At 36.9% G+C, this 23,524-nt stretch overlaps 1 protein-coding gene across 2 annotated transcripts in view; it reads left to right on the forward strand.

Moving 5' to 3' along the window:
* The window catches only part of LOC149089690 (uncharacterized), a 184,354-nt gene that overhangs the window by 83,493 nt on the left and 77,337 nt on the right, over positions 1-23,524 (forward strand). For both annotated transcript variants that reach the window (XM_089237907.1, XM_089237989.1), the window contains exons 4-6: positions 7,809-7,882; positions 17,256-17,383; positions 21,902-22,121. In XM_089237907.1, the coding sequence (XP_089094033.1) occupies positions 7,809-7,882; positions 17,256-17,383; positions 21,902-22,121 (422 nt within the window). The remainder of the gene's footprint in view (positions 1-7,808; positions 7,883-17,255; positions 17,384-21,901; positions 22,122-23,524) is intronic.

Genomic DNA, 23,524 nt, shown 5'->3' on the forward strand with positions numbered 1-23,524 from the left:
TATGGCCTCCATTACGGCCTTGGAATATTCTAAGGGGGCCACGGATGAAAATCAAGTAAAATAAATTGGCTAATCTTTATCACCTATTCCCTCCCAGCATGGTATATGATTAAAGGGGGGGATTAAATTATCTTATGAGGACCCTGATTAAGATAAGGGATCATAAGCAAAATGTATGGTCCAAAAGGTTCCATGGAGAAAAGAAAATTAAGAAATACCGTTACTGCTCTGGACGAATGGTTTTCAAAAAATGGTCAGTGAACTCGTGGAGATCTACAAGAAGATGCTAAGTGTCTATGGTAGTGGATGTCCATGGATCGAAAATATAATGAGAGCGAAAATAGAATTAGAACTACTATATGGCATATCCGGAGGGAGGGGGGATATGTGTCGTAGGTGTTTAGGCAGGGGTCTCTCGAGTAGGTGCTAATTGAAACACTACACTGTGTTCGAGACAATGCTGATTCTTAGAACATGTATGCAATTGCGAGGGTTCCCTAGAACGTGGACATTAATTTAAGGCAGGGCTGGAAAAATCTCAGCCAGGTCGGCATGGCGACTAAAAAATTGATATTGGTTCCTGAAATTTTATTTGTGTAGTTACTAAAGTGCAGGCCGAGAGCACCAAAAGCGTTTGGAATTTATAGCAGCATATCTGCCAAAGCGAAAGAGGGTCACTTTACCCTGAAAAAGTTAAATGAAATTAACTTTAATTAAGTTAAATAAATTTTGGGCCCTTTTTCTTTGGGTGAACATTTTCTTGGCACCTAGAAATTTTTTGTGGAGCCTAGATTTTTTTTGCGATTTGTCTAGTCGTGCTTTGAAGGTTCTACAAAACGAGAGAAAGTGTTTCAAGGGTTACTTGGAGAGTGAGTCTTTCTTCAAGAGTTCCCTAGAAATATGGATATGATTTCAAGATCTCCTTGAACATGAATATTTTCTCAATTATTAATTAGATCATGGATTATAGATCCTCTAAAAGACTCCTTAGAACATATATGTTGCCCTCGAATATAGAAAACATTTCAAGAGTTCCCTAAAATATGGATATATCTCATTTCTCCTCAGAATATGCGTATATCACCTGAATAATTTGTTGAAACATGGTTATCGTTTGAAATATTCCTTAGAACATAAATCATGTCCTAGAATATTGATAAGCAAACTGCGGCCCGCGGGCTAGATCAACGTCATCTATAGCAGAAGGCCTTCGCGAACCTTTGGTGTCACTGAAGAAGTATATTTCACCTTTAGCCATTGGATATAAGAGGCCGACGCATGCGTTATCTTTACCTTTTTGTGGCAGTATATCCAATGATTATAGGTGAAACAGCTTCTTCAGTGATGTCACGAGCTGCGCGCGGAGGCCTTCTGCTATAGATGGTGTTGACTAGATTCATAAAATTGGATTATGCATATAGTTATCCAAATATATATATTTTCATTTTCACTGTTATGAAGGATAAACCATTGTCTCTCACACATTTGCAATGAAACCGTGGCGTTTAAAGTGCAGTAAAACCTCTTTTTTGCGGACACCGGTGGGACAAAAAAAATTCGTCCGTAAAAGAGGGTAACCGTTAATCTCAGAGATTTGATATGCACTTTTATTATACGGAGGGGGGGAATTATAATTTGGCCGTAAAAGAGGGATGACCGCATCTGATGGGGTGTCTGTTATGAGGGGTTTTTACTGTATACAACCAATATATTTCTAAGCATAAAAATTCTCCCTCTTTCTCCGATTATAAATCAATGTCCGATTATGTCCGGGCAGCCAAAATTTTTTCTTTTTGTTTTTTGGCCCGCTCCTACAAAGTCTCGCCCATCACTACCCTAGAATATAGCCACCTTCAGTTTGCTTGTTGGGATCTTTGTTCTTGCATTTGATACAAAAATTATTTCAAGGTTTCCGCAAGGGCAAAAATGTCGAAAAAATCCACAAAAGATCAGAAATTAAATTTGTGATTTGTTAATCGTCCAATCGGTATGAAGATAACATATCCAAGTGGGTTGGGTTATAAATCGACAATCGACCATGATTGGTCGATGATGTGATTAAGTCTTTACCACACCACAAAGATTCCCTGCGAGCAAAGTCTTTAGAGGAAAATGATGAAATATAAATTTTAAATTACAATTTATTCTTTCGGAGAAATGACTACATATTAACACTTTTTTTGTCGGTTCTTTGAAGCACAATGAAGAGGAGGGAAAAAAGCACCTTTTTGGTATCTCGGGAATGAATAACATGGCCATTACCTTCTAATTGAATATCATCAATGCCGTGTCGAAGCAGAAAATAACACGGATGAAAGGAATGAAAAAATAAACAGCAGTTAGGGATAGTAGCTATTTTTTTTTATTCTGATAATTACACGGCAAATGCCATAACTGAGCCATTAGTCGATTAATCTTTGGATGAAAGGGGGACCACGCGTGCTTTATCCAATTCCCCAAATGCTCCTGCTCTGCCCTTTGCTAAATATATTGCAATGTGGCGTATTAACCCTGTGTAATTTCGTTTTTTTTACTTTCATATTTTGCTCTAATGCTTTCTTTCACCACTTCTCGTTCTCATTAGTTGTTGATGATCACGCGGGGAATATCCCGCTTGTTGTTAGAGGTACCAATATACGTATATATATATCCTAAGGTGGGAAAATAATTACCACAGTTCATTTGGTTAATTGAAGGTTGTGTCCGTCGGTTGATGACGTCATATGCGGATGAAAATGTATGCTTCTTTAAGGTCACCACAGTTAACTTTCCAAATCTATCAACTTCATCGATGTCCAGATCTAAAAAAAACATTGTTGCTCTGAAATAAAGATTAATACCCGTTACAGAATCAACGATAAAGACAAATAACAAGGAGAAAACCCGTGAATTCTTAACGTGTTTCGACGAACTTTGGATTCTGTCTTCAGAGGATAAAGATATCCACTATCACGCTGACCGGATCCGGAAAATTTGCCCTGGATATTTCGCCTGCCCTGATTGTATGAGTAACCCAGTGAGTGATCAACTAAGTGACTAAATGGTGAATGGCCAAGTGATTGGGTTTGTGGCTGTACGAGTTCCCATATAAGTGGGTGAGTCGCCATTTGAGTGACAATTTTCGTTATAAAGTTAGTGACCCTATGAGTGACCAAGGGTGTAACCGTATAAGTGATAAAGTTAGTGACCGTATGAGTGACCACACTCACTTGGATTCACATACGATCACATTCGTCACTGCCATTCTGTCACTCACTTGGTCACCCACACGGTCAGGGCAAGCGAAATGTCCCCGGAGAAAAAAAAATCGATCAGGTCTTAAAAAATCGAATAATTAGGAGCCTCGGTATTGAAAAGATCCGTCCTATTCTCAAACTATGAACTCTTTGTGGTTCATTGGAATGTCAGGGTGACCACACTTGGCTCGCGCTTATGCTGAAATCTATAGAGGAATGTGTGTGTTGTGAGAATTTTGAAGCAAGCGCTCTCTTCCATCATAAGGACACTTTAATGCTAACATTTAATACTTTCTATTCTTAATTATATAAATCAAAGCTTCATACACATATAATTTATCACGAAACTAATAACCTGAATATCATTTCAAGTATCTTACATTGCATCATGAAAAAATCCCTATTTTAAGAGACACCCAATCAAATAACATAAGCTTATTTCCGAACCACGATTCAATTATACATTTAAATGAGATAATCATTAATTCGATACTTATTTAATCAAAAAAAAAATTATCACCAATACGCATTTGAATATATCTATGCATGGATTTCACAGTAAAAAAAATAACTATAGAGATAATTTCAAAATTTTCAATATCAGAGAAACCGAACGCGTATTTCTCCTATAATGACTGCTACTCCGAGAACGCGATTACCCGAAAAATATTTGTTCCCGAAACTCCCACAAAACGATGCGTTTCGCGTCAGATAAAATAAATGCTATTATTCCGTTCATAATTATTGAAATAATTAAACTTGATGTTCCTGTTCGATTGATAAACCGTCCCGGAATCTTAGGGAACGTTATTACATGATGGAGAGCTGCAGCGTGTGAAGATGATGATAATACATAATGTAAATCTCCCGAAGCTTTTACAGCACGTGATTAATTGTCTTTCTCCCCCCCCCCCTAATACTTGATGAGCTTTTATTCGAGTTTAGATGCGGCGAAACGCTCGTGTAATTACATACATCGGGTATTTAAATTCCTTATGATGCTGGAAATAATGTTTTTGAAATGAGTTTAGGAACAACCTTCCCCCCTTGAAACTATTTATCTCCAATAATTTTGTCAAAACAAATAAAGATGTATTTAGTCTTTTGTTAATTGTTTATAAAGGAATGATTTTTATTTAACCCAGTTCGGTTTTTATATTGTGGTATTCGTAACCGTGTTTTGTCACAATGGATGACAATATATCACTACTGCATATGATATACAAATACAAATACAAATACAAATACAACGCCACAACAGGCAAAATGCCCAACGAGGTGGCTGATAAAAAGATGCCCATAAAAATATGGTTGTCATATGTTTCAAAAATACAGCAACCCAATTAAAAATGCAATTAACACAAATTACAAACAATATATACACATGATAAAATATTATACGATGCCCATAAAGATTACTTATGGTTGTCTTATTCTAAGAATGGATAGCTTCTCGATTTACCCCAACATGTTTATCGTATTTCTTTTTAAACGTGTCAATTGTGTTACAATTTACTACCTCCGGGGGTAAGCTATTCCATTTATTAACAACCCTATTGGAGAAAAATTCCCTGCGACACCATAACCTTGCATTGTCCCTCACCAATCGATACTGGTGTCCCCTTGTAAAAGCAGTCGATTGGCGGTGTACTAAAAGTTCATGGTCCATCCTATCCATCCCATTGAAAATTTTGAACACTTCGATCATATCTCCTCGACACCTGCGTTCATCCAATGTAAACATATTCAAAAAATGAAGTCTTTCTTCATAACTCAAGCCCTGTGTGCCAATAAGGACACGCGTAGCTCTTCTCTGCACCCCTTCAACCAAGTCTATGTCCCTCTGTAGGTATGGTCTCCAAAACCTTACAGCATACTCCAGTCCAGGACGAACTAAGCCTCGAAAAAGAGGAAGAATGACTTTAGGAGAACGCGAAGAGACCTTTTTGAAAATGAGACCAAGCATTCTATTCGATTTTTTGACAACCGCTGAACAATGTTCAGAAAACTTAAGTCGCTCGTCAATGAGAATTCCCAAATCGGTGACTCTAGTTGCATCCGGGATAGTGACACCATTCAACTCGTAAGAGAACCGTTGGTTGTTCGAACCAAAATGAGCGACCATGCACTTATCTACGCTAAACGTCATGCTCCATTCATTTGCCCATGCTGCAATCTTGTTTAAGTTGGTCTGGAGCAACTCCCTATCGCTTTCATTCCCGATTACCCCCATTAGCTTCACATCATCTGCGAATTTGCTAGTAATTCCATCGATACCCTGATCGAGTTTATCGATAAAAAGTGAAAAAAGTATGGGGCCAAGGACACTTCCCTGAGGAACTCCACTTGTGACGTCTGTCCAACCAGAGAATTCCCCGTTCACCATAACTCGTTGCGACCTATCTCTTAACCACGATTCTATCCAATTCAGCAAGTTGCCCCCTATTCCAATCTCGTGTAAACGCTTCAAGAGTTTGCCATGTTGGACCCGATCGAATGCCTTCTGGAAATCAAGGTAAACAACGTCGACATTTTTGCTCTTACCCAAAGCCTTAGTCACGTAATCATAGAAGCAAAGGAGGTTAGTTACACATGACTTCCCCTTCCTGAACCCATACTGATTATCCGACAATACATTATTCTCGTCTATCCACTTCACAAACTGCCTTTTGATGATAATTTCCAAAATTTTCGAGAGGGAGCTCGTCAAACTCACTGGACGATAATTAGACACCACTTCTCTACTACCCTTCTTAAATATCGGAACAACGTTAGCCAGTTTCCAATCTCTCGGGACGATACCCTCAGCAACACTACTCCTGTATATCTGTGCGACTGGCCCCAACAATTCATTAGCACCTTCCCTGAGAACCCTGGGATAGATATCATCTGGTCCTGGTGCTTTGCTTGCACATACATTTCTTAGAAGATTTAGGACCTCCACGTCTTCCACTTGAATATCGTTGAGCGTTTTATTACCCCATGCAACACCCCCATGCACACAGTTACTTAAAAAATAATTCTCTTTTTAGCACCTGAAATATTTGGTTTACTCTCACAATTTGTAATTGAAATATCTTCTTTTTTTAAAATTTAAAATTATGGTTATCCTACAGGAAAATTTAATCAGGTTTTTTGATGATGTTAATGTGATTGTTATTATTCATAAAATTGTATCGTAATATATTCCTTGCATTTTTCATACGATTGTTGCTGAATGTGTTAATTTTTTTAAATTGGCGCTCATCTCTTTCAGTTAAGGACGTGTGTACTTATTTATTTTTTCCCTATTATTTGTGCTTATACAAGGAACATAGTTAACACAGCATATATGACATTTTTTACGAGTGAACCGTTGGTCCTACAAGCATACGTCCACTTAGGAAAAGTATCCACAGTTATAACGGATATTACTCAAATATGTCATTCATGTTTCAAGGGGTTGTATAGTTATTAAAATTTAAAAAAAATAACTTTTCATACAGTTCCCGTGTGCACCAAAAAACCCGATTAGAAAGTTCTTGCCCTGTCTCTCCTGTTGCCAACAAAAAAAATTCCACTTTCTGTAATTGCATTCATTATTCGCTGAGATATTCAAATTCGAAAAAACCTTACTTAGGTGGTAGTGGTTACCCCCCCCCCAACTATATTCCGTTTTTCGAATTCGGATATCTCACTGAATAATGCCCTTAGAAAAGTGTTCTTTTTTTTTGTTGGCAACAAGAGAATCAGTAAAACAACTTTATAATTGGGTTTTTAGGCACACGGAGACTGTATAAAAAGTTATTTTATTATTTTAATAACTGTAGAACCCCTTGAAACATGAGTGATATGTCTGAGTAATAAACGTTGTTTTGATACTTTTCCTAACTAGAGGTATGCCTGTAGGACCAACGGTTTGCCAGTAAAATGGCATACGCCCTGTTACTTATGCACCCTGTATATATCCTTCATTTTACTGGAGGCCACTTTTGTATCGAGATGAAAAATTTAATTTTCACACAGTTTCTCCTCCCTCTAACTTTTGACTAGAAAATTGTTGCTCTGTCTCAACTGAGTCAAACAAAAAAATTCATTGTTTCTAAATGCAATATTTACCGAGATATTGCTGATTGGAAGTAAAGGAATGATAAGGACATTATCTCAAAATTTATAAAATTTAAAAATAACTGCAACTTTAATGAATCTTTTTAATTTCACGCTGTTTTTTCCCCCTCAAGTTTGTGCCTCAATAGAATATGCCATTAGATCCCTCATTTTCAGAGATTTCAAACTGAAATATCTCGGATAATATTGCACTTAGAAACATTAATTTTTTTTTTCTATTGGGCTCAATGGAGATTGGGCAACAACTTTGTAATCGAAAGTTACAGGACAGAAAACCATATAAAAATTAACTTTTGCATCTTGGTACATCTATGGCCTTTAGTAAAGCAGATGACGTATCTAATATAGACACGTTATTCAGACAATTTTTATAATTGAAAGTATGTTCCCATAATCAACGATTCCGAAGATTAAGGATGTATGGATAATTTAATTTACCCCCTTTGCATTCTATTTTTCTTTTAGAATTGCGGTTTCAGATTTCAAAAACCATAGCAGATGGAACCACGTATTGACGAAATCATTTCCTCTAATGACAGGTGAGAATTTCCCCAATTTATAATCATTTATTCACGTGAAACGAATGCGAGTTTCGATTGAGTTTTCACAAATAAATGAGGAGAGATTCTCTTCTTACCCTCTGTTGAAATATTTTAAAAATTAAATCCGCGTATGCTATATTGATTCATGTTACATGTCTTTAACATCGTGGACGTTCCACCGTTATCGGTGGGTGTGGAACTCGTGTTCCGTCTTTGTGCTACCAGGGTCGGGGGGGGGGAATTTAATTACTTCTCGTTAATGAGCACTCAGCAGTGGTGGTGGTGGTGGTGGTTATAGTGAAATCCATTTCTCCCCTCCTGATCCAGCCATTGTTCCTATCCCTTTGTGTTTAAAACGGAGAGAAATATGTTCTCACTAATCACCAACGCACATGGTTCCTTTTTGTGTTTTTTTTCCATCTCCCTCTCTGCCATCATTTTTAATAGTTAGAGCAAAAAAAAGCAATTTGCACTGTAGAAAAAACTACCCATTCGTGTGCCGAGAATTGGATTTTAATTAACAACGTTCTTAAGCAATTGAAAAAAAACAGCATTTCTCTTTCCCCTAAAAAAAAAGTTTTCAACCAACGCCATCTGTTTTAAACAGTTTCTATTTCTTCAATTTTAATTTCACATTTATTTTACCTAATTCCAGCGAGGGATGATGTTTTTTTCCTACCGTGATAAGTAAATTCATTAGTCGTTGTTATATTAAAAAACAAATTGCTAACTGACATGGAAAGCAACTTTCGAATGGTTTTTGGAAGAATAAAATTTTAATGATTCGGAATAAGCTCGCGTCTATTTATTTATTATGAATCCTTTTCCCGAAGACGTTAATCCCATTCTTGCTGACGAAGTTTCTCCAATTTCAAAGTGAAATAATCCTATCGTCATTTACTCTCTTATCCTACTACATATTCATGAAATTGCTGAGTGTGGTGCATTTTTACGTCATGTATTGAAAGATTAACTCGAGATATTGAAGAGAAACCGGAACATCCCCTTAAAGTTATGTAAGAATTCACTGAGAAGAAGTATCAAAAGAGTAATCCGTGTTGACACTTCTGAATTCAAATTTATCCATCTATCCATACTGATGTTTCCTCAAATACAGCATATATGCAAACATCAGCGAAATCTAATTTTCTAAATCGAAGAAAAATTCGAACATAAATAGAAGAATTTTCAATTGACTAATGAAGGAAGTAGAAGATGGAATAATGTTATTCCCTTACTATTTTTCTCAGATTGAATGGCTATATTTGCTTCGATATTGCTTGACGTTTACTACTCGATTAATTACGGTCGGCGTTCGTAATAAGGAAATGGCTCATTCCACGGAAAAGGACGTTATATTATCAAGTTATATGTGCATGGTGCATAGCAAACAGTGGGTATAGCATTTTACTGGCGAACCGTTGATCCTAGAGGTATACTTTCAGTTAGGAAGAAGTTTCCAATACGTTCCAATTACGAAAGAAAAGTTCCAATTAGGAAAGAAAAATTCCAATTAGGAAAGAAAAGTTCCAATTAGGAAAGAAAAGTTCCAATTAGGAAAGGGAAGAAAAGTTCCAATTAGGAAAGAAAAGTTCCAATTAGGAAAGAAAAGTTCCAATTAGGAAAGGGAAGAAAAGTTCCAATTAGGAAAGGGAAGAAAAGTTCCAATTAGGAAAGGGAAGAAAAGTTCCAATTAGGAAAGGGAAGAAAAGTTCCAATTAGGAAAGGGAAGTTCCAATTAGGAAAGGGAAGAAAAGTTCCAATTAGGAAAGGGAAGAAAAATTCCAATTAGGAAAGGGAAGAAAAGTTCCAATTAGGAAAGGGAAGAAAAGTTCCAATTAGGAAAGGGAAGAAAAGTTCCAATTAGGAAAGGGAAGAAAAATTCCAATTAGGAAAGGGAAGAAAAGTTCCAATTAGGAAAGGGAAGAAAAGTTCCAATTAGGAAAGGGAAGAAAAGTTCCAATTAGGAAAGGGAAGAAAAGTTCCAATTAGGAAAGGGAAGAAAAGTTCCAATTAGGAAAGGGAAGAAAAGTTCCAATTAGGAAAGGGAAGAAAAGTTCCAATTAGGAAAGGGAAGAAAAATTCCAATTAGGAAAGGGAAGAAAAGTTCCAATTAGGAAAGGGAAGAAAAGTTCCAATTAGGAAAGGGAAGTTCCAATTAGGAAAGGGAAGAAAAGTTCCAATTAGGAAAGGGAAGAAAAGTTCCAATTAGGAAAGGGAAGAAAAGTTCCAATTAGGAAAGGGAAGAAAAGTTCCAATTAGGAAAGGGAAGAAAAGTTCCAATTAGGAAAGGGAAGTTCCAATTAGGAAAGGGAAGAAAAGTTCCAATTAGGAAAGGGAAGAAAAGTTCCAATTAGGAAAGGGAAGAAAAATTCCAATTAGGAAAGGGAAGAAAAGTTCCAATTAGGAAAGGGAAGAAAAGTTCCAATTAGGAAAGGGAAGAAAAGTTCCAATTAGGAAAGGGAAGAAAAGTTCCAATTAGGAAAGGGAAGAAAAGTTCCAATTAGGAAAGGGAAGAAAAGTTCCAATTAGGAAAGGGAAGAAAAATTCCAATTAGGAAAGGGAAGAAAAGTTCCAATTAGGAAAGGGAAGAAAAGTTCCAATTAGGAAAGGGAAGAAAAGTTCCAATTAGGAAAGGGAAGAAAAGTTCCAATTAGGAAAGGGAAGAAAAGTTCCAATTAGGAAAGGGAAGAAAAATTCCAATTAGGAAAGGGAAGAAAAGTTCCAATTAGGAAAGGGAAGAAAAGTTCCAATTAGGAAAGGGAAGTTCCAATTAGGAAAGGGAAGAAAAGTTCCAATTAGGAAAGGGAAGAAAAGTTCCAATTAGGAAAGGGAAGAAAAGTTCCAATTAGGAAAGGGAAGAAAAATTCCAATTAGGAAAGGGAAGAAAAGTTCCAATTAGGAAAAGTTTCCAATGTAACACTAAGATGTGTGCCAATTAGAAAGATGTTTCCCTGTCTTTCTTGATGCCAATAAAAATAATTCCACGTTACTAGGTGTAATATTCACCGAACTATTCGAAAAACGGAGGAAATTTGGGAAAAAAACAGCTTTAAATGCAGAAAAACCGTTTTCCTCGCATTTAACGCTGTTTTTCCGAAATTTCCTCAGTTTTCCCTATTCGAATATCTCAGTGAATATTGCTCTTAGAAACTTACAATTTTTCGTGTTGGCATCAGGAAAAACAGGGCAACAACTTTTTAATGGAGTTTTAGGGCACACTGATACTTTATAAAATTTTATTTTTTTTTATTTTAATAACTTTGCAAGCCCTTGAAACATGAATGACATCTCTGAGTACTACACGTTATTTGGAAACTTTTTCTGATTGAAAGTATGCCACTAGGATCAACAATTCGCTAGTAAGATGCCATACTCCCTGTTTGCTATGATGCATCATGTGCATATATAACTTTATAACATAACGTCCTTTTTTCGTGGAACGAGCCATTTCCTTATAACGAACGTCGTAACGTTCGTTATAAGGAAATGACTCGTTATGACGAAAGCCCGAAATAGGCGCGTTGACCCGACCAATATCCGAAATTCAGATCCGAAATTCAGGCTTTGGCCTACCGGTTTGTGGAACGGCTAGAGATCCCTGGTCAAACAAAGACCATGATTTTGGGTCATCGCGAAGTTGGCGTATTTTTTGTAATAATTGTGGCTGTTTATAATTATCTTTAGCTATGGCAATCTAAATGATCAAAGTAATCGGAATACTGATATCTTCGAAGATTGATATTGGTGTTATGGGAATCTCTAGCTACTTTCGGCAAACGTCGAAAGTAGGAAGGGTCAACTGGCCGATTTCTCGCTTTGGCCGTAACATGTGGTGGAACGTTTGAAGAAAAAGTAGCTTCTTAAGAGAATTCATACTTGAACGGAATAAAAACATTACATTATTTATTTTTGTTCTAATTTAAGCAGTTGCAGTGAAAATGCAAAAAAAACGTAGATATTTGAAAAATATGTGAGATAAATATTTTTATGCCAATATATCTAATTATGATACAGATTATATTATGATAATTATGACTCTATGCCATAAAAATAATCCTTTTTTATTATTAAAGATTTGAGTAAGCCCTGGTGGAAAATAGAGAAAAAATCGGGGCATTTTTATAAAGAGGACAGCAAAAATATTGCGGAAATGTTTCGTAAAATATAGGTCATATGGTCACTCTATGCATACAAAACCCACGAGCGGCAGAAACACCGCATATCTGACTCGAGGACTAAAAACCTTGTGTACCCAGTGCTGTCTTAACGCATGGGCCCACCAGGGCACGGCCCGGGGACCTCAAGCGAAGAAGGGGCCCCACAAAAATAAAATGTCGTTGAAATTCTCAAGAATTTGCCTGGTACGGCCTCGCAAAAATGACTTGGCCCGAGGATCCATGATGCTCTTAATACGGCCCTGTGTGTATCCATAAATTAGATCATGTTGAATATTTTTCCACGCCATAGTTATCTTATTAATTATGACTAATTAGATGGAACCTACAACTGAAATTCCTGAATACGGAGTGGATGTCAAATTCATATATAGCTATATTTCTATGCCGCTCCTGCGAATCTAACTCTAATACCAGTCGAAGAATGAGATGTTAATACGATAACTGCCTGGTGTCAAGCGAATTTCACGGATTTACGATTTTCTAATGTAATCGAGTGAAAATAAAATAGTGAAAAAGATAAGTTCCAAGCCATTTCCATTGTGCAAAACTCCTTAATTATCCGTGAAACAATCATTTTCATAATTGAATTAAATTTGGTAATAGGAGAAATAGATTTTACTATAAGAGGGCTTCTTTGCAATTGTATCTTATTGCAAAGAAAAGCGTTTTACAGGTAGATTAATTTTGCTTCATGAATATGATATTAATTAAAAAGTAAAAATAATTATACATTATAAATGCAATTTAGCATTTATCAATGGAATATAGCATTTATCAATGGAATATAGCATTTATCAATGGAATATAGCATTTATCAATGGAATTTAGCAATATAATTTAGTGTTGAACAACAGAATTTAGAAGAGTTGATCCCCTTTGCCCAAGATTTTAATAGTTAGAAATAGAATCTATCAGATTCATTTAGCGTATTCATTTGTCTGCTCAAAAAAGGGAATGTCCGTCTTTCTCACGAAAGAAGGACAAAAAGAGATAGACAGCAAAACTTACTGCATTTTTTGACAGTAATTATAATCTCGTATAAATTTTATTTATAGTTTGTTTAATTTATATGAGTATCGTGTATTTTTTGTTTGTCACAAAATCATGTGAGACAGTTACTCGTATGTTATCTCGTAAAAACTGGCAAAAATCAAGAATTTCAAACACAGATATCTCAGTGAATTTTCATTCAAAAAATTACGGGGAAAATTGCTGTCGGTATTCTATGAATTCTTGTAATTTAAATTTTTTTAAGAATTGAAGGAAATTGTGTATATTTGTGTGAATGCTGTATGCAAAAAAGTTGTTTTTACGAAAGTTTTTTTTTTTTTGGTAAAGAAAAACTTTCACAACTTTTTGTCGATAGAGGGCGTTGCGCGAGAACAGATAACTAGAAATATGCAAAGCAGACTCCTATTAAATACAAGGTGTACGACCAACAGCTCATTTCTAAATTTTCCAGTAATTGGCGCTCACATAATAGTTTTCATTAGGATTTTGACATTGGTGGATAAAGTACAATGAAGTTGTTTTACCTCAACCACAAGTCACCGGCTGAAACTTTGCGAACGTTTTATACTGACATGCAGTGTCCTATATCGACAAAAATTTGAAATAATTTTTTTCCTATTCCAAAAAAAATATCCTTTCGTGAGAATAACTTTTTTTGCAAATTGCATTCAAATATACCAATTTATACAATTTTTAAGCTATTTTAAACTACATAAGAACTCATGGGACACCCTGTGGTAAAAAGCACAAAACTTTTGATGAGAAGACATGTAGAGAATTTTTAATTTTTAGAATTTACACATAGATCATTATTTCAAAAGGTGCCACAAACCGTCATTGACTGAATTTCCCCCTTATCCTTATATTTCTTATCTTACTTTAATTTCAGAATCCCCGAAAGAATCTTTATTCCTTTTCGGATTCTCTTCGTGAAACACCTCATATACAGTGACACCTCGGTATAACGATACTCTGCGGACCAAGAAAGAGTACCGTTGTAGAGGGATCATCATTATATCAAGAGGCAACATTCTATAATAATGTCATTTAATTTATGCTGTTGTTATCTTTCCCTAAATCGGCATTGTTAGTACCATTGTTAGTTGATTATTAAAATTGTTAGATCATTGCTTCCGTAAAGTTGTTTATTCCGTTGCACTGTCATGTCATACACAGAAAAAAGCAATACTAATTGTACTTCCTTAGTGCTTTCGGAGATCCTGTGGTGCGAAATACCGATGTAATAAGACGCCTTCAGAAGAACGAAAACAAGGTTAAAATCAAATTCGAAACGATTTTGAGTAAATTATTGAAAAATATCGTTGTAGCGGTTTTAAAAATCTCAAAAATATCGTTATAGAGGGATTTATAGCAGTAAACGATGTCGTTGTATCGAGAGGAGTTTACCATATTAGATTAAAGGCAATTCCAAATAAAATTTGAAAAAAATATCGTTGTAGAGCAGGGGTTCTCAACCTTTCAGACGGAGGGCCAATTGAAGCTTCACATGAAGTCCGCGGGTCACTAACTCATGTAATTTAGTTACATCTTAATAGAAGGAGCCAATGGGAAACCGAATTAAACAGGGGCAAAAATAATTGAAGACTTTTATTTATTATAAAATTAGTTCATCTATTAATTACCAATTTTTGTTAGTTACAAAATATATTTTTTAAATAATAATGGGAAAGTTTTTGATTAATTATTGATTAAATTTTTTAATTCTGAGATAAACTTTAATTTGGATCACTTAAATGATTCCTTAATTATTTACTTTGGTTGTACTGAAACTATTTTCCTCCTCATATATTTTGAAAAATCATTTTTCCAATGATATTATGCAATTACTCTTTTATTGATTGTGAAATAATTTCTATCAGAAATTACGAAATTATTTCTCTCGATAAGTTATTTTTTCACTCCAATTCTGAAATTATTTGTTTCGAAAACTCTACAATTATTTCTTTTAGTAATCCTTAATTACTTAACTCGACAACATAAATACGTTAGGGCCACACATACATTCAGAAAACAAATTCCGGCATATGCCGATTCGCAAGACGTTCTGAAGAGGAATCTGTACCAGATGCATGCATGGTTTAGTAGTAGACTACTACTACTATTCTTAATTTTCCTCAATTCTGGAATTATTTATTTCATTAATTATGAGTTTTCACCAATCTCTGCTCAGGAATTTTTTTTCACTTATTCTGGAATTATTTCTTTCATTTATTTTAGGACTTCTTTCATTTATTCTAGAATTATTCATTTTATTTATTTTATAGAATATTTCTTTCATTTATCCTATAATATTTCTTTATTTATTCTAGAATTATTCATTTCATTTACACTGCTCAAAACAATTAGGGAAGCACATGGTTTTAACAAAATTACGCAAAGATGTATACCGATAAGTAACATAAAATGAATCATTCATAATTTAAAGCCTAGCAGGAAACGGAAGAAGAAAACTTCATATGCAAATCAAAGTTCATGACGTCAAAAACCAGAAAAAGGAGATAAGGGCAGAAATCGGGATGTTGCAGAAACGTCTGTTTTACTGCCGTAACTGTGAAATTCGATTGCGCAGTATTTTGTTTGAGACAAGGTGACTTGAGGATGTCTCAACAACGTGATTTACCGGAATCCATGGCATGGCGAGTTATAGGCAGACTGGAATCCGGTCAAACACAACGTAGTGTCGCGTACGCTGTTGGAGTCGCCAGAAGTGTTGTTGCAAGGCTGTGGAATTGATTCCAAGAAACAGGAAATGTTAGACGTCGACCAGGGCAAGGTCGGCCACGCGCCACTACAGCAACTGATGACCGGTATGTACGGTTAACAGCCCGTCGAAACAGAACAGAGAATGCTACGCAGCTGCAAAGACGGTTGCTCTTGGCAATAGGACGAAGGGTGTCCAGCCAAACAGTACGTAATCGGCTTCATGAGGGAGGGCTCTATGCACGTAGGCCAATGGTCTGCATTCCGTTGACCCCACGCCACCGTGCGGCCCGAAGAAGATGGGCTGCTGAACATCGAGATTGGGAGCAACATGATTGGAGCCAAGTGCTGTTTACAGACGAGTCCCGATTCAGTCTGGAGTGTGACACACGACGTGTCCTGGTATGGAGGGACAGGGGCACTCGAAATAACCCCGCATTCGTTCGTGAAAGGTCACAATACAGACGAGCTGGTTGGATGGTATGGGGTGGAATCAGCATAGGCGGACGTACGGACCTGCATATCATTCGGAATGGCACTTTGACGGCCCGAAGGTATGCAGACAAGATACTGCGACCTCATGTCATAACTTACGCTGGATCCATTGGAGATTCCTTTGTTTTCCAGGATGATAATGCCCGACCGCATAGAGCTCGTCTGGTGGAGAACATGCTTGAAGCTGAAACAATACAGCGTATGGAATGCCCAGCGTGCTCTCCTGACCTGAATCCACGACGACGCATTGCTGCGCGACGAAGGCCGCCTGTTACTGTCCGAGACTTGCAGATTGCACTTCTTGAGGAGTGGAACAGTATTCTCCAAAGTCTGATGGATAACCTCATCGCATCCATGGCAAACAGGTGTTCAGCAGTCTTAGCTGTTCGAGGAGACCACACGCCCTATTAAAACTCATGCATCATGTCTAAACAGTACTTTTTTTTATCTTTTACATGTAACCAAATTGTTGCCCTAAATCATCTTTTCATGTTTTTTCCATATTTTCAAATTAAAGCTTAATTCCAAATTTTTTTACGTCTTTTTTCTGTATTGCGCATTGATACGCGTGTACTATCCATTGTATGCCAATACGTGGCTGTCTCGCACGGTTTTCTTCACTTTTTTGCTTGCTCCCCTACTTGTTTTGAGCAGTGTATTTTAGGAATACTTCTTTCATGAACTCCAAAAAATCACTTCTTTTATTAATTAAAAAATTAATCTTTTTTTCAATGTTTTCAATCATTTTCTGCAAATGATTGGTGTACAACGACGAAAAATTCCGAGGGCCAAGTGTAGCCCACGGGCCATGTGTTGAAGACCCCTGTTGTAGAGGGATTTAATTTTATATCGAGTATCGTTGTAGCAAGGTTTTCCTGTACATGTCATTCCATTCCGATTTAATTCTTGAATTTTTTTATTCTTGAACTTATAACAAAGTTTCGCCCTTTTGTATTTTTTAGAATGCTTCTCAAAGAAAAGCGAAGTATACACCACGATAAGCGAAGACGATATTCCCATGGACAAAGAAAAATGCATTAAAGCTTCAATTTTATTGGTTTCAAGAGACAGTTCCATCTTAGAAATGAAGGCACGTATCCCAGTGTTTTACTACATTTAATATGCGAACGAAATTCGACTGCAACACTGTATACAGCGTTTCCAGGAGAGTACGAAACAAAACGTAGTTCGGTAACCTCGTTGATAATTACAAGTTTTACGGGTTCTTTTTGTTCTCAAGGTTCCAAGTTTTATCTCCTCGCTTCATTCTTCTTCTTCTTACGGTTTATATGTGTACATATGCACTCGTATATCTAAGCAATTGTACCCTTGTGTAATGTATATTGCTACCGGGTTCAGTTCAGACTCGTAAATCATTTCTGTATCGAGAGCTTCGGAAACTTCCTGTGCTCCACAAAAACTTCCTCAACCGGAGCCAACGAAATTGTTGTTGGTTGGTTGGCAGCAGCAGTAGAAGAAGCAGCGACGGCGGCACCGTATCACAAGGGATATACATGCATGCTGCGGAGTTCTCTGGTGTTGGGAAATGGAGCTCACGGAGCCCTAAAAATAGATTTTTCGTAAGGGCAGTTCAATGCTCATTTGAATATTTGTATGTGCTTCTGTGGAAGAGTAGGGTACGGGGATAGAACGAAAGAGAGAGAGAGAGAGAGAGATGGGAAGAAGAGGTGGAGTTAGTATAAGACCAAGCTTTACAGCCACATTCTTTTCCTTTATATTTTTACCATCGACGGGCTTCCATTGCGTGCATCTCTCTCTCACCCCCTACCTTTTGTGAGAACTCCCCCTTGAAAGAAAGTTCCATGTCACGCAAACTGCCATTGCTTTATAGTGTCCCTCTCGCTCTTTCAGACTCTCACTTTCTTTGGAGCTGGCGATTCCCTAGATTCTTACCTTTGCCAGCTGGAATTTTCGGTAGTCACGAAACATTTCTTATAGGAGAGGCGGAACTTTAACCTTAATTTTCCATATGACGACTAATCTTTACATGCACGTTGATTAGTGAATTCAGACGAGCATTATTATCAGAGCCACATTCTTAAAAGTTGGAGAAGAGAGAAGAATGGCATATGCCACCCGCCTAAATGACGTCGCAGAATGAACATATGACCTTTATGAGAAGTTTTTCAAAATTGCTGCAGTTTAGTTGTTGGATATTACATGTTTATAACTGATATTAAATGACAGAGAAAATGCAACACAGTGAAGAAATGCGTTAAATATGACAACTTGGGCGATCAAAAGTGATTGTTTAGGAGTCGTATATCACCTCTGGAAGTTTGACCCATGAATATAGAATCACAATTTATATCCAATATATTCGATGCCTCACGTAAGATTTCAAAATAAAAAACATATGCGTTTCCAAGTTTTGTCGTATGGCATGCATTCCAACACGGTGTTGCATTTTCTTTGTAATTTAATTATAAGTTATAAACAAATATCATCCAGCAACTAAACTGCACCAGTTTTGAAAACCTCATAAAGGTCATTCTGCGGCGTTATTTAGGCGGGTGGGATATACCATTCTTTCCACTTCTCCAACTTTTAAGAATGTGATTGTGATAATAATGTTGAGTTGAATTTTTGTCTTCGTTTGTTTAAGTCTTGATGATAACTAGACTCCCGAATTTGTGGAGCGCAATCCAAGTGGTCCAAGAGCGAAAGAAGTCAGTGGAACCATTTCATGATTCCCAGTATGTTCTTGCAGTAAAACATCTCCATCGTAGGGGTACATTTTACTCAACGTTTCCCCCAACGGGTATTTCCCAGCGGTTGGCATCAGGAGGTGCCGTAACTTGATACTAAATTCGAAAATTTGGAAAATTGAGAATCTGGAAATAAAAGATTTTTCAAAAAAAAAATCGACCAATAACCGCAGCGTGAGCTTATGCTTATTCAGCCTGTCAAGCGCTGCTTGTTCTGATTGAAAGTGAATATTACCGTGATAATTTGTTGATGTCCCGCGTTCGTGACATCTTTCCGTCCGTTTAAAACAAATGGCGAGTAATTCTGATTGGTTATCTCGCTGATTTCGTTAATGACATGGGAACGGGGAGGATCTTATCTAATTCATAGATGAGATTTAAGTCCTGCAGAACTACATCGCTTCCACTCTCCTATTGTAGGAATTTTGATGTTTGAATATATTTCATTATCCTCTCTTCACATCCAAGGAAAGAATATTTCTTCATTCGCTAGCACCTGGTTCCAAGCATCAACGAATGCAGTTTTTGTGAGTCCTGCTACACTTTTGGACGCAGCTGTTTGGATGCGGGACATTTAAACCAGTTTCACCCAAATTGAGCAATATCGCCCCTGGTGGGCGATGGAATGGCCCAAGGGGGGGGGGCGATAGAAACTATGAATTTAACATAGGATCCTATGGGTTCACTTGAGTAGGGGTGATGAGAGGAAAACAATTCTGATGAAGGGAGCGATGGAACAAAAGTTTGAGAAACACTGATTTAGACCCATGCCGTTTTGATTCAAGCAGTTTGATTGGAGGAAGGGATGAGCATACAAGCCAATCGAGAAGACGATTATAAACTTGAAATGCCACAACATAAATGTACCACATTTCGATTAAGGCAGAAAAAAAATCTAAGCAATTTTTAGTGAATCAATAAATGATAACCAAAAAATGATAGTCCAAATGCCTTGTTCGTTCAGTATGTAAGTAATAAATTAATTCTCATACCACCTTATTTACTATACTACTACTGTACCGCACACAAACTCTAGTCACATGGCCATACAGTAATTCACCATCTATCGAGTTGGGTCGTAAATGAATGCGCCATCTATTGCTGTTCGCCTCAGTTGTCGATAGGGAAAGTTGTTGTTAACCGTGATCTTCCCTCGGGTATCGAACGCACGGACCTAATGGGAGAATTCATGGAGATAGACGAGCATCTTACCACTGCACTACTCGGGAACTGTATACATTCTCGACTGGGGGCACTCGTATAATAAAGACAAGTGAATACAAAAAATTACTAAGACATTGGACTCGAAAAAGCGTCGTGTAATATTCATTTGATTTCGAACACGTTTTCTAAAGATACGGCAAACAAGAAAAAAACAAAGAACTCGCTGATGGCAACACATATATACAAAATATCTTATCTCTTCGAGTTTTCTGGAATCACTTCCCGTGTATTTCCCAGCTGAGCTAGAAGTAAAATGTGAACATCTCAACCAGAGTTATCTAGCTTTCTTTAGGGAGGGTTTTTTTTATTTATTTTTCTTTTATTATTATTTGGTGTGTATTTTGGTACTTGAATATTTGAGTGCTTTTGAAGATTCTGAACCAAGTAGAGGAAGAAAAGGATTGCGCATCACGCATCTGTGAACAATGAGAGCAGATTCCACACCTCCCTCTCTTTCCATCGTCCCTCTGCATTGGTCTTAATCGTGGATTCCGCGAACAGCTTGGGAACATCTAACACAATACTCGGCTATAGAAAGTAAAAAAAAAAGTTCTTTTTCTTTAGATGCAGTGATGGTACTTGAGGTCTTTTGACAATGAACCCTCCTCTGTCTCTTTTCTATTTCACTCTTTTTTTAAAGCTGGTTTTGGACTGATTATGAAGAGGATTTTTACAATAGAATTCAAGCGAATTCGAAGAGTTATTCAAATGGAAAATAATTTGATATTTTCGTTCTCCCAAAATATCCATTCGTGTCTTACGAAATAAGAAACGCTGACTATACTGGATGTCTTGAAATAACTTGAAAACTGCTTTGGAACGTCAGTAATCGGATAGTAAAGTGATTAGATGCAATAGAAGAGCAGATGAAATAACTACACTGCTCAACACTGATTTTGTTCTCGAAGATATTTCGGGGATATTTTTATGGAGCTGATTTTGTATCTGGCATTGGTTTCGTCAGATCAGATTGGCTCTAGTTCTCGAGATAAAGGGAAAATTTAATTTCAATGATAATGCATAAACTGTGAGTTATAAATAAATACACAATTATCATTTTTCGTACCGTGCTCGCCCAGGCTCTATCGACGATTGTCAATTTTAGCTATTCCCCCGGATAAGGACTGGGCGGTGTCGGGTGCTTTATTATGCAAAAAGTTTATTTTTCTATTTTTTTATTTATATGGTCCCCGTGGGAAATTGGAGACATTTTGTGTAACTGTGTCATTAGAAAGCTTTCCGTAATTGAGAGTATGTTTCTCTAAAGTCAGCGGTTGTGCAAACAATTTGGGATAGCTTTATATAGCTATGTTGTTGCTGGTAGCTTGATTAGAGTACATGGATGAATTCCCAAGCTCTGTGTCTCAAAATCTGCGTCAAGCTCCCACGGGCGTCACCAACGTTTGTTAGAGGTTTCGCGGTGAGCTGAATATATTGATTTGTGTGCCTATATTTATGCTTTTAAATGGTTCTTTTATAAGTGAACTTATGTACTACACTATTCTGGGGAACCGCTACTGAATCATGAGTTGGGTAAAAGAGCTGGGGTGACAAAAGTTTGAGAACCACCACTCCAGCTGAATCACTGTTTTTTTACTGGATGGTATGTGAAATTTAATTGCCGACCTTTTTCTCACATTCTTTGTCTCTTTCAGTTGGAGTATCTGCGCTTTTCTCCACGTTCGAATGGGGCGTGGATATCTCTCAGGAATTCCTCGATAACCGGTAAAGCCTTTCGTTTCGATGGTTCGTCCCTTATCGGTGACTACGACAACGTCGGAATAACAGGTTATGATGGTTTTCTGCTTGTCACCGTCTACGATTTCCGAGGAAGTCAACTTAAAGCAACTGTAATGGAAGTAGCAACCAACTTTGGTATTTACATTCATGTTTCTGATAAATATTTAGTGTTTCAAGTCGCTTATCATCTCTCTGGCACTTGATGTGTGTGTAAATTTCATTATAAATAAACGACGGGGGGGGGGGACTTTTTTAAGTGGGAGAGAACACTTTTTGAGTTAAAATCATGTGGCAATATCTTTTTTCTACTAAGCAGGTTCATGTTTTGGGTACGCGAAATGTCTTCTTAAATTCCTCAGACATAAACGGGTGTCACGTTAAATCACGTCAAGTGTGACTGGTTTAAACAAAAGATGAAGCTGAATGTCACCTGTCAGATAAGATTCATTATTAGCTTCCGAAACACTTGGTCAAATTTATGGTCTGAATACCCTGAGTAATGGTGAAGTTTGTAAATGTTCATAATGTACACTTGTCGAATTCCAAGCCTCAGGAAATTAATAACTCACCAACAGGACTTGACAAATAATCAAAAAATTTTATTCCCGGTCGGGAATGTGACTTAGAATAATAAATATCCAAATCAATATTTTACATGCTTGGAAAGTATCGCTAAATATTATTATTGGATTTACTTATTGTTAAACACGTTTCTCATTGTAAGAAAGAACACACAAAATAGTTTCATGTAACAGTTATCCGCATAATAATCTTCAAAAGAAGAATCTTAATGAAATACACAAATTTTCAATATAAATCTGAATCTGTCTTCTCACTACTGTGACTTGATATGATGGAAATCTGCGCAAAGTTTGAATCTGAATTTTTTTTCCTATCAACCCCTCTCTCTTTAAGACATCTTGGGTAAAAATTATTATATCCAGGGTAAAATTGATCAATTATAGGACAACCGATGCTGATCCTCATAAAATTATTGCTGCCACTAATTGAGAATTTAAGATCAGTCGAGTGTAATTTTCCGCGCTGTTGGTGCCCGGAAAGAAGTCGGTATCTTAGTCACTGTTCACTTCGCTCATGAAATCAGAGCCGATTTACGTTCCAGGACCGGATTTGCTCAGGTGTGATGGATGCAGCAGCAACAGGCCGTAAAAATAGACTCAAACGCATTGGCAAGATAACTGTAACCGGCAAAAGAAGTCTTAGCTGGAAATTGAATGATATAACTAATAGCTTCTAAATAACAATCATTTAAAAAGTCTCCAAATAACGAGCCCATTTCACATGTCATTTATTTTACTTTGGGGTCCCCTATTAAGCTTCATGGACACGCTGTTTATACATCACAAAAACCATTTTTTGCCTTGTTATTGTGGTGAGTCGCAAAATGAGGATCCTGGCCTTGGGATTTCAGAAACTTACAAGTTAGTATTCTGAAGCCTTTATTTTAAACATCACAAGACAGCGGTGCTTGAGAAACATTTGCATCGCCGTCTATAAATCAAAACATAGGATGTTTT

Source organism: Pholcus phalangioides, unplaced genomic scaffold (genome assembly GCF_987345545.1).
Source record: "Pholcus phalangioides strain wild (caught in Gottingen) unplaced genomic scaffold, Ppha-v1.0 ptg000001l_1, whole genome shotgun sequence".
Taxonomy (NCBI): Eukaryota; Metazoa; Arthropoda; class Arachnida; order Araneae; family Pholcidae; genus Pholcus; species Pholcus phalangioides.